General features: G+C 37.0%; 1 protein-coding gene across 1 annotated transcript in view; it reads left to right on the top strand.

Moving 5' to 3' along the window:
• The window catches only part of LOC124297277 (collagen alpha-1(IX) chain), a 147599-nt gene extending 136161 nt beyond the window's left edge, over nt 1–11438 (top strand). Inside the window, exons 15-24 of the mRNA XM_046748132.1 lie at nt 4415–4519; nt 5100–5361; nt 5683–5757; nt 6043–6137; nt 6546–6638; nt 7325–7447; nt 7566–7580; nt 8212–8409; nt 8499–8614; nt 10647–11438. Coding sequence (XP_046604088.1) covers nt 4415–4519; nt 5100–5361; nt 5683–5757; nt 6043–6137; nt 6546–6638; nt 7325–7447; nt 7566–7580; nt 8212–8409; nt 8499–8614; nt 10647–10962 — 1398 coding nt within the window. The 3' untranslated portion in view covers nt 10963–11438. The remainder of the gene's footprint in view (nt 1–4414; nt 4520–5099; nt 5362–5682; nt 5758–6042; nt 6138–6545; nt 6639–7324; nt 7448–7565; nt 7581–8211; nt 8410–8498; nt 8615–10646) is intronic.
• The last annotated feature ends 1660 nt before the right edge of the window (nt 11439–13098 follow it).

Raw genomic sequence — 13098 nt, 5'->3', positions numbered from 1 at the left:
AAATAATTTATTGTAAACATGAACCAGGAACCACGGAGCGCTTATCCTGGAAGTCGAGAAATTCTATTAGCGGACTGACAGCTACTGAATTTCGGATTGCGCGAAAAACGAATTGAAATAATTTATTGTAAACATGAACCAGGAACCACGGAGCGCTTATCCTGGAAGTCGAGAAATTTTATTAGCGGACTGACAGCTACTGAATTTCGGCTTGCGCGAAAAACGAATTGAAATAATTTATTGTAAACATGAACCAGGAACCACGGAGCGCTTATCCTGGAAGTCGAGAAATTCTATTAGCGGACTGACAGCTACTGAATTTCGGATTGCGCGAAAAACGAATTGAAATAATTTATTGTAAACATGAACCAGGAACCACGGAGCGCTTATCCTGGAAGTCGAGAAATTTTATTAGCGGACTGACAGCTACTGAATTTCGGCTTGCGCGAAAAACGAATTGAAATAATTTATTGTAAACATGAACCAGGAACCACGGAGCGCTTATCCTGGAAGTCGAGAAATTTTATTAGCGGACTGACAGCTACTGAATTTCGGCTTGCGCGAAAAACGAATTGAAATAATTTATTGTAAACATGAACCAGGAACCACGGAGCGCTTATACTGGAAGTCGAGAAATTTTATTAGCGGACTGACAGCTACTGAATTTCGGCTTGCGCGAAAAACGAATTGAAATAATTTATTGTAAACATGAACCAGGAACCACGGAGCGCTTATACTGGAAGTCGAGAAATTTTATTAGCGGACTGACAGCTACTGAATTTCGGCTTGCGCGAAAAACGAATTGAAATAATTTATTGTAAACATGAACCAGGAACCACGGAGCGCTTATCCTGGAAGTCGAGAAATTTTATTAGCGGACTGACAGCTACTGAATTTCGGATTGCGCGAAAAACGAATTGAAGTAATTTATTGTAAACATGAACCAGGAACCACGGAGCGCTTATCCTGGAAGTCGAGAAATTTTATTAGCGGACTGACAGCTACTGAATTTCGGCTTGCGCGAAAAACGAATTGAAATAATTTATTGTAAACATGAACCAGGAACCACGGAGCGCTTATCCTGGAAGTCGAGAAATTTTATTAGCGGACTGACAGCTACTGAATTTCGGCTTGCGCGAAAAACGAATTGAAATAATTTATTGTAAACATGAACCAGGAACCACGGAGCGCTTATCCTGGAAGTCGAGAAATTTTATTAGCGGACTGACAGCTACTGAATTTCGGCTTGCGCGAAAAACGAATTCAAATAATTTATTGTAAACATGAACGAGGAACCACGGAGCGCTTATCCTGGAAGTCGAGAAATTTTATTAGCGGACTGACAGCTACTGAATTTCGGCTTGCGCGAAAAACGAATTCAAATAATTTATTGTAAACATGAACCAGGAACCACGGAGCGCTTATCCTGGAAGTCGAGAAATTTTATTAGCGGACTGACAGCTACTGAATTTCGGCTTGCGCGAAAAACGAATTCAAATAATTTATTGTAAACATGAACCAGGAACCACGGAGCGCTTATCCTGGAAGTCGAGAAATTCTATTAGCGGACCGACAGCTACTGAATTTCGGCTTGCGCGAAAAACGAATTCGAATAATTTATTGTAAACATGAACCAGGAACCACGGAGCGCTTATCCTGGAAGTCGAGCTTCACCGCGTAGCGGACCCGAAGCGCGGGATCCGGGAGGTTGAGAACCCGGTACTCGAAATACGTAGCGGCCCGAAGCGCGGGATCCGTGAGGTTGAGAACCCAGTACTCGAAATTTGCGGAGCGCGACTCTCATCCGTCCGCTCTACTGCGCGGTTGTTACCCGACTGAGGAACTCGGCTAGCCGATTTTAGATTTGTGACGTCACTTTCCGAATATCCGAAAATTCAAACTTTGGTTTCGAACTTTAATACTACGTATGATGATGTATAATGTATGATGTACGATGTATGATGTATTATGTACGATGTACGATGTACGATGTATGATGTATGATGTATGATGATATGATATGATGTATAATGATTTCAGTTTTCACGTTTCATACAAGAAATACACACTTTATCTCTCCTGTCGATTCCAGACTCAAGCGATTAGTCCCTTCGATGGTCAGCCGTTGACTGAAGATATATTCTTCAGTGAACGGGTCGGCTAATAACGCTGCCGTTCTGCGACAGTTGGGTGATGAAAAATTTCGCTCGTATCTTTCAAATGTGTGTTAAAATACACTCGAAGTGTTAAAAAGCGTCGTTCTTTCTCTCCCTATCACCTTTCTACGTCTTTAAATCACTACGCAGCGTTAAATACTGTCTCATATACGAAGCATCCATTTCATCTCGTTCAAAATTAGCGCATCCGTGATGTATCACAGTTACTCTGAATTTTCTTCCATACGAACACTTCTCGAAAAATAATTCTGCTTCTCTACCCAACGTACATACTTCACTTGCGAATAGCTAAAACAGCGTTTCGATTCTATGCCCACGAAAATTCAAGATCGAGAGAGCAAATGAAAAGTTGTTGGAATAATAATAAATAATAATGTTATGGAATAATCGAGCGCGTGTCGAATAGAACCCTGTTTAGAAATGAATAATTCTTCTATTTTTATATTATAGACGTATTATTGTAGGTAATCTAGTTTGTCCAATAGAAAATTATCAAATTTGTATTATCACGTATTCATCGTAAATGGATCATATATCTTAATATCGTAGTATACATATATACTTTTAGGTCTCTGCATTATTATTACATCTGATTTATTATTTATTCATGATTGATTGATTATTCATGATCTATTATTATTCATGAACAATGAACATTCTTCTCTCGGGTACCTATACTTTAGTTAAATCACTGTTTTGCTCCGAATCTTGGAAGAAATTCATTCTCATTAATAATTCCTTGTATCGCCGACAAGTCGTTAAGTACACACAGCCTAAGTATTGGATTGGACTTACCTTTGGGAAGACAGCGTTGCTCGGAAGGTGAATGCAGCCAGCATCATGTCGAAATCGGTAACTCTCTGATGTTCTGCAATAAGCTCTAAACTCTATTGTTGGAACATCTCAAGGGGCGCAAGCGCACGACGATTTTCGGTTATCACACCAAAGCCCATAAGGGCAACTGTTTTGATATTCTTCAGTCAACGCCCATGGAAATCCCGTACCAACAAATCGATCTATGCATACAATTGGAAACGTATGTTCACAAGGATATACTAACACTATAAAACAATGTAAAAATAATCGATAACTTCGAAATACTACACCTCAATATCAGAAATTCAAATAAACACGCCGACGAACTATTAGTCCTTCTAACAGAACTTGTTCTAGACCTCGACGCCATCGTCCTCACTAAAACATGGAACGATGCCAACATTGATCTAAGAGAGTTCTAATCATGCGAGAATTAACATTCAGTTTTCGATAAAATTTGGCAATTCAATAGATTTATGTAATCCAATCACCAGATTAAAACTAGACGACAGATATACTATGTTCTAGTTCTCTCCGTCATTCAATAAGGCATCATGGCTTGGGGCAGTGCTTTTAAAACACATCTACACCCTCCAACCAACTACAGAAAGCAGTGATTAAAGCCGCGTCACATCTAGACAGCAGATACTCGTTGGGCAAATATTTCCAAGACTACAAAATTCCTGTTATACACTAATAGTATCTAAAGGACATTACAGTAAGATTCCATGAACAATCGGATAACATCAATAAACAAATAATTAAGCACAGGCACACAACAAGAGGTGGTGTTGTACTTTCCTCTCTGCTTTCTCGCATGCAAGGGCAATAACTGTATTCCAACTAACGGTGTTACACAGTATTTCTGTAATTTGTTTATATTTTGAAACATTTCACGCAATACGCACAGAGCGCACAAAGTTCTTATACCAAATTTTAAGATATATTTTTTAGCTGGTGGGAGAGTAAAATAATCTCTGGCTACTGGATGAAAGTGAAGTCAACATTCAATTTTACAGCAACGTATCAGTGATGGACTTTTCAGATGTTGCAAACGAATTGTCAGTTGGCAAGTTGTCGACCATTATTCAATTTCGCAATTGTGTCCCATTTCATGTTCGATTACTGGGATTAGCTGCGACTAGTTATCGTAAGAAATCTTTAATCTCATCCCTCTATGGTACACACACATAAAACTAGTTTGAAGCCATTGGAAATTTCCTTAAATGCGGTTCCCTTGTGTCTCCAATTTCGTCAAATAATCATGGTCTTTGACGACTAAACTGTCCATTTTGATGATGAATTACGTGGAGATGTAACAAAGATGAACAAAAAATGTCTTCTTTACTTTTACGGAAAAAATCTCATCTTCTATCCATCACAGAATATCAGTTATCATCCTCGCTATTTGAATCCAACAGGGTCGGCCTGGTCCAGCAGGAATTCCCGGTAATCCAGGTGGGACGGGATCCAAGGGTGATAAGGGCGAACCAGGCGCTCCGAGTCCTTACGGACTTTCCGTTGGGGTGAGTACTTATAATGTGAATTTGATTGATGCGATGAACCGATTCATTCCGACAAGACTCGACTCGACACTCGTTTCGATTACCCAGGAATTTTTGAAATAATTTATGCAATAATTCAACAACCAGGGATTGATCATTCTTTGGTCGGACGTAACTACATCAGAACTGTTGACTTTACATCTACAAAATGATAAATAAAACGAAAGACGTTACGTATGAGAAATAAATTTGTGTCACTTCAAATGACTTCACGCAACCTTGAGTGCACTCACAGTAATGCTCGCCAATAGCGCTTCTTCGATTCATTCCACACACAAGCCTACGTGCATCAGTTAGTTAAATTTTTAAAGTGCACGCGGACTTTTGGAGTCTCTTCAATGGTTAGAAATCATACCAAGCCTTTCAGCATCCTCTAATATCCGTTAAAATCTTCGGAAGTTCAAGTGGTTTTGAATCGTCTTTTTTACTCCGTTTCGTGTCACTTTCATCTCTCTTCTACAGGATAAACTGTATTCATTTCACACTCGTGATTATAAATCCCTTCCAAGCTCTAACCACAATTGAACTACAACGAAAATAGGTCAAAGGGGACAAAGGAGATGCCGGAACACCCGGGACTCCTGGTCAGCCAGGTCGGGATGGTCAGCGGGGTCCTTCAGGACCACCTGGTCCCGCAGGTCCGCCGTCGCTAGGAAAATACATTCCAGTTCCTGGGCCACCAGGACCTCCGGGTCCCCCAGGTTCACCCGGATTATCTTTCATCGGCCAGAAGGGAGAACCTGGCATCAGGCGAGGTCATATCTTTATGGACCGGGGAGACAGCCGTTACGGATCTAGACAAGGTATACCTACAACATTCTGTGGAGTGTCTCATTTTTTAAGGAAGTGTTTTTTGTTCAGTTCCAATTCATGTAACAGTACCTAGATGCTGTTGGATTTGAAAACTGATGTCACTTGTCACGTTCATGCGTGTTAGAAAATTTTTGTGCGAAAGGTTGATATATGGCATCATTTTTCATTTGTCTTACTGTTAGTGCCCAAAGTTGACGAATCTCACTTTTTTCTTTCATCAAATTTTATCGATGATCGAGGCCATCTGGCGTTTACGCTTCGATTCAAGTCGCTCTAAACCATACCATCACTGTTTCATGCTACATTTCAAGGACCGAGAAGCAGTTTGGACGAGATAAAGGCTCTCCGAGAGCTTAAACAGCTCAAGGAGCTCAAAGAACACTACGGTAAAGTGTTTAATTGATTGCAAGTACGGTATTTAATGCGCAATGAAAGAGAATATGTAGTATTGGACGATCTGCCGTTGAGTCCACGGTCGAAAAACTCCATCAGATATCCAGTTTCTTTGGAATAGCCAGACATGCGATAGAACCGATCTGCTTATCTTATTTCACGATGTCTTCATGCATACTTTAAGAAAACCGAATACCATGTGAAGTTAGTTAATATGCAATTTCACCTCCTAACATACTCGGATACCGGGACTTGAATATATTGGTTTTGGTTTTCAGGATCCGGTACCGTGTCAACGCGAGGTCCACCGGAAAGTACAACAAAAATTGTTCCTGGTGCTGTGACATTCCAAAATACAGAAGCCATGACCAAGGTACCGATACTGGTTGCATTAATCCCTAGCAAAAATTATCGTCTGCATAATGAAAATTTTCCCAGAATTCTTGTTGTTTTGAAGAAACAAGTTTTAATTACTACTTCGTGTAAAAAAAGATGTCTAAAATGTTTCATATTCTTGCCGTCGTGGTGTTAATAACTGCGAGTTGAAAAAAACAAAAATACAGGTAACGACTTATCTAACAATGAAATATAACGAATCATTTCGGGCAATGAAATGATTATCAAATTAGCTATGTTGTGTAAATTTAGATGAGGGCGTAAGAGAATTGGAAAGTAATTTGGATGACGGTGAAATTATCGTGACTTATAATACCTACTCACAAATACGTAAAATGTCCCCCAATTTATCCCCAATTTATACACATGCGTGTTGCTTCCACAGATGTCAGCAGTCAGTCAAGTCGGCACATTGGCGTACATAATTGACGAAGAAGCTCTGCTTGTCAGGGTGAATAACGGATGGCAATACATCGCTGTGAGTATACCAGTCAAAAATAACATGAAACATTGCTTATGCAGGGCCAAACCTTATCCAATTGAACACGTCAAAGATCTCACAATAATCCCCCACAGTTTCTTACCTAAGTTGTATATAGAGTGATTTCCTAACGACTGCATGGTGCGTCGTTTACTAAAATTCAATACGCACGTGCTACAGTCCGAGAGCTACTATTTCCCTGAGCGACCAACTCTCTCTAACTTCATAAATTTTGACAGTTATGAATCGGGTACAACCGGCACCGGCAACTGTAAAAGATTTCAATTGTACAGTAATATCCATTAATAGATTTCGAGCGACTCACTATATTTTTTGGAATGAATATGCAAACAAGCTTTCTTTCTACAGAAATTTTATGTATCCATAATCAACGTATCATTTGTTTCTCCTGGCACTTGCGTCGCTAGTTTTCGGCATATAAAATTTGCTTCGAGAAGAAACTCGTTCCAGTTTTGATTCCAGAAAAATAGTGAGCCACTGAGAACCTATCAATGAACATTACATCGGCTAAATTCATGACGGTTGGTAATCCTGGCGAACAGTTACTCTCGGATTGTAGCGCGTGCGCATTTAATTTTAGAAGACGACGGACCGTGCAGTCGTTAGGAATTCACCCTGCATATTGTATGCCTACGTGAAGTACATATTGTTTTCTTTTCAAGCTCGGATCGCTCCTACCAATCACAACGCCAGCCCCGCCAACGACGGCTCCACCCCCGATAAAACCACCGTTCGAGATTTCAAACTTGGTGAATCAAATCCTGTTGAAGACAGACGGTACAGGGGTGAGTTTTCAACAATGCAATCAATCATTTTGTTAATTAATAACTCACGGAATAACATGACGTCACACGGCTTTATTGAATAACGTAAACATATTTACATCCCTCGTCCGCTGCTCAGTGGTACCCGAAAATGGTAAGGCTGAATTCAATTATAATATCAATTCTAATGTCACGATAAATTGTATCATTGACAGATAGTCATCGTTCTTTTTGATATCGAAACAAAAATTTGCATCGTTCAACAAAAACGGATACAGCAAAACCTTTGAGAATTTAAAAATTGTTATATCGTTTAAAAAAGTCTTCCAAATTTTGTTGAAATAGAATTTCACAACATTTATTTGTATTGCATACACGAATGTCTGCAGTAAATTTTTCAAGAAAATAACAAAATCAAAACGGTGCAAAAAATAACTTCGGACTCATTTGAAAAATTTTCATAGTAGAATGACAAATATCAGAAAATTTGATATCGTGAATACCGTGGAAATTTATGACAATTCGATACTTTAACACTACATCTCAAGAGGTTTATATAAATTTGTATCGTAATCTTTGCATAAGAAAAGAAAAACTGAAAAATTAACAATTCGGAGCTCGATGAACTGCAGCCACAATTTCCAGATTGGCAATTTGGTAATAGGATTCATAATTATATCAACGACAATTCAATCTCACAGCATTATTCATTCGAGTACATTCTTTTTTGTCTTTCTGAAAAACAATGGCCCAAAAAATTAAAATAATTGGGTTTTTTTTTTTAGCTGCGAATGGCTGCACTAAACGAGCCAATTACCGGTGACATGCATGGAATTCGGGGCGCGGATTATTCCTGCTACCGACAATCGAGGCGAGCTGGCTTCAGGAGCAGCACTTTCCGGGCGTTTTTGAGCTCAAGGGTACAAAATGTGGACAGCATTGTCAGATTCGCCGACCGAGATCTGCCGATCGTGAATACCAAGGTATGACTATCGCTTGTAAGCGGCTCCATAACCGGTAGCTTATCAATGCGAGAATATCAATTGATCAATAATTATGATTACAATTTCAGGGAGACGTCCTGTTCAATTCCTGGAAGGAAATGTTCAATGGAGACGGCGCCTACTTTTCGCAAAGCCCGAGAATCTACAGCTTCAGTGGAAAAAATATCCTGACAGATTTCTCTTGGTACGAGTATTTGAGTTATCGATTTCGAAAATTCCTGGAGTTAATAACGAATTGTTTATCATTTCACATATAGGTATCAACATTCTAAAACTTTCGATTGAACTCGGATTGGTTTTCGTTACATTCAACTCTTTAAATCAGAATCATCTCTTTTTTACAGCCTCGCCTTTGTATTTAAGATTTTAAAACCCGCGTGAAACACGCTTTCGAATGAATCGATTGTCAGTTGCCTCGGACTTTTTTAAAGCAGAATTTGAACGTCAAAATGTTTAAAAATTTGCTTCGATAGGCGGAATTATTACGAAAATAACACATTTCAATATTCCAATTCGAGCAATCAATAAAAAGGGAAGAAAAATAGTTTTTTCTTCCTGTCAAAATCTGTAGAGAAAAAATTTAAACTTATTCGTAGCTATGCAAGTTATCAGAAGTGTTAATAATTCCTAAACCACTGTACGGATGAAATTCAAAACTGAGGTAATTTGAGGCGAAGCAGAGCGTTGTCGACTGAGACCAGAAAATTTTAAACTTATTATTAACTGTTAGCCTGTTTTAAAAAATTCATGTGCGAGATGTCATTTTTTTTCAACTATCTTTGTTCAAATAACTTTAAAACTGCTGAGCCAATGAAATTCAAAAATTAGTTCATCTTAAACTAAAGAAAACCGCGTTGATTCAGACTAAAATCATCAAAATTCGACGAACCATTTTCGAGATATCGTAATGATTATTTGTTTTTTGATGTTATGACAGATGACATTCAAAATTGAGTCAATTTTGGGTTAAAAATAGCCGCGTAGATTTCGTCCGGAATCATCAAAATACATCAAACTATCTGGAAGACAATATCCTGTTCATTTTTGATATATTTATTCTAATAACTTAACATTCACATATACGTCGGAACGAAAACTTTCATTTCTGGGGTGATTATAACAACTTCCTGCTCTTATTTTTTTTAAATAAACTTTTAAAAAACATCTTTTCATTCAAAATTGAGAATTTCGCATCGGATTCATAGATTCAGAAAATTGTACAGAATACTAAAGTTGAAGCCCAGTTCTTGAAAAGAAATTATAAATTATATACAATTATACATACTCTATTTCATTGTTTACAAGAATGCTCTGCGAGTTAGTGGGGAAAATGGGAATGTTGTATACACCGTAAATTTCATACAGTATTATATTTTTAACAATAGATTCTAAATCTACTGATCGATTTTATGAGCTACAAAACAGTAACGGATTGAAAACGTGAAAGATGGCTACGAATTTTCACGACACACAATTTATTTTTCCGAAAGCGCGAATTTTTAAAAGGAATACTTCCCAAGCCGATTCACAAATCCTTCTGAAAACTTCTGTCGGTATGCGTATAATATAAGATGTCAAAAAATTTCTTTTGCGCAAATAAATAAAGATCCTAAAACTGAGTGAAGAAAAACAGATTTATCGCGGTTTTTTTCATCAGCATCGCATGAAAAGAGAAGAATCTGTCAGTGTGTCCGACAAACTTCTGCGATGATCCCGAAAACGGCCGAGTAGAAAATCTGAAACTGATAGGACTTGAGAGCCAAATGAATAAGTTTTGAAAGAAAAATTAAAAAAAAAAAATTCCGAAGAACAAAAAATTTACACATTTTCTTTCTAAATAAATATATAAACAGGGAAAAATATAATCGTTTATTCAGAAAAAGTAACGAGGTCGGTGAAATATTGAAAATCGATTTATTTCCGGTAGAACCGGAAGTTCTAATTAAACGGGACATGGCAATTTTTCATGCCCGTCATTTCGTTGTAAAATGTTATAAGTTTAACATTTGTTCATCGAGGCGTTTCTAAGATCATCGCGGTTTGTCGAGTTTGTCGGACAAACCGAGAGACCATTTTTCTAGAAAGCTGTTTTTCGGATTCTATAGTTCCGAAAACGTTGCGATTCGTTGAAATTATAAAAACTTTTCGACCGAAAACAATGCTTTGCTTATATCACCGAATATGACGAAAAGTAAATACCTGCGAATTTATTCCAGGCCTGAAAAAGTCGCTTGGCACGGATCGCACAAGTATGGCGAAAGGGCGATGGACACTTACTGCGATGCTTGGCATACCAGTAGCTCGGATCGTTACGGATTGGGTTCTCCGTTGAACGGAGAGCGGCTTCTGGAACAGATCCGATATTCGTGCGATAGTAAATTCGCTCTATTGTGCGTGGAGGTGACTACACAGACGTCTAGACGTCGCAGGGATGTAGATAACGAAGAGCAATTTGACGTTATGGAAGATGACGATGTAGAATTGTCCGAAGAAGATTACAACAGACACTTGGCGGAACTGATGGAATATTAATCCTAGAAATTTAATACCAGGTAGTTACCAGGAAGAAAGAAAGAAGAAAGAAAGAAAATTATGGAAACGTCAATTCTAAGTTAAAAACTGTACAGAACTCGTACTCAAGAGATGAGAATATCTATTCATTACAACGAGAATCGTATATAAGTTATAAGTATGCGGCGAGATTATAGTAGTGAGTTGAAAAACGAGGAGTAAACAGAAAACAAAGAATCTAATCGACTGAAATCTGTTCGCATATTTAAGAATGTATCAAAGATTTTCTATAAAATCGGAAATCATATTGATTTTAAGCACTGGAATTTAAGAAATATTGATCAAATGAAGAAAAAACACGTTCCGTAAGAGTTTGCATTTCAATTTTGCATTGCATCTCAAAAATTGTTGAAGAAAATTTGCGAAATAAATCGAAGCACACAGTCTGGTAAAAAAAAATAATTGGAATACATGTTAGATTTGACGAAAAACGTGATGAAAAAAAAATTGCAAGCGCAAATTATTTTGTTTAAAACTTTTTGAATTCGGTTAGAGATTTTGACCGCAATGGGGAATCTGGAATGAAAAATATTTTGATGCTGGATAAAAATGAACGTCGTTGAGTGCGAGTTCTTCGCTGATAATTCGATCTATTTCGAAGAACTAAATTAATACGCAAATAACTGTCAAGAATAATAACCTTAATCCGCATAAACAATGTCGCATGAAGAATAATAATCACATTTGAAAATGATCAATATAATCTAAATACATAGCGAGTATGCTTTCTGAATAATTTCAGTTTTAAATAAAAGACTGATCGTCTCAAAAATAATTTTTCAACGTGTCATATCAGCCATCATATCAATAAATTTACTCGTGTAATCTTTAATCGTCGGAAATTACTAATCCCAGGTCTTCTATATAACTGTTCGACTGCAGGGAAATAGAAAATAATTCCATTCACTGTCAAGTAAATTGAATTCCGACATGTCGTTATTATACATACTAATGATACGATATGAATGTTGCCTAATCACATAAAACGTCCAGTATGACATAGTTATAGCATGGCAAGAAAGACGTTAAAACGAAAAAAAAAAAAAAAAAAATTGATAAAAAAAATAAAATAAAACAAAAATCAATAGTAATTGTTGAACATTGTTTGAGTCGGCTTAGGGAAAAAAATATTAACTACTTATGCACTACCGTCTGCATATCTACTATGCATAGGTTTTAAAAATTAAATATTTATACCATTATACATATACGTAATTACCATCGATGCATTTACATGTTACAGTCAATAAAGTATGCATGAATGTTCATGTTTTAAGCCATAGTTAAGTGTAAGCATAGGTGACCCCACTTGCATTTATTTGAATCACAGTTTACCTGACTATTAAGCTTTAGATTCGTTTAAATTAAGATGAGAATTGAGTTAAAGATTTATGCCAAATTCATTTCTCGTATGCAATCTATAGCAAATTTTACTTTCAAGTTATAAAAAACGGAGTTATCGGATATCACACTTAATTTAGTAGAAAAGTCATGGTTACGTTTTGAAAAACCAAATCTACAATGCAAGTCATAATTTTTTTTACCGATTATGTTCTCTTACTTTCCTTCAATTGACTCTTAAAATTTATGTCTTTTGTATAAAACAATAAAATAAATAAAATGCAAAAGTACCTACGTGTGCTTGAAAGCAATTGATTCGGAGGGTTGTCATAATGAAAAATAAAACTAAGAATAAGAATTGAAAAGACGGGTCACCTTTAATTAAGAAAAAAAAAAAAAAAACTACTCGATATGCGGATATCAAATAAAATTGATAAATTGTATTTAGGCATTTAATGATGTTTAGATTTATGCTCTGTCTGTATATTTATCAGTTTTCCACATTAAGGAAAATTTTCGAGGGGAGCAGTAGTGGAACAAGTAAATTTCTGTAACAACGGCAAGGCAAAAAAATTTGTCACCGAAAAAAGGTTGAACATAAAAACATCTGATTCTGACCATCATACTTGTGAACTTATCCAAGAATACAATTTCATAAACTGTTCAACCTTCGATAACGCCAAACTCTCTTAGAATATCTTTCAAGATTAAAGATCTAGACTTTTGAGAGTTTGCGCATGAAGCTAGCTTCAAATT

This window comes from Neodiprion virginianus, chromosome 2, assembly GCF_021901495.1.
Source record: "Neodiprion virginianus isolate iyNeoVirg1 chromosome 2, iyNeoVirg1.1, whole genome shotgun sequence".
NCBI classification, from domain to species: Eukaryota; Metazoa; Arthropoda; class Insecta; order Hymenoptera; family Diprionidae; genus Neodiprion; species Neodiprion virginianus.
This window is presented reverse-complemented; position numbering and strand designations above follow the sequence as displayed.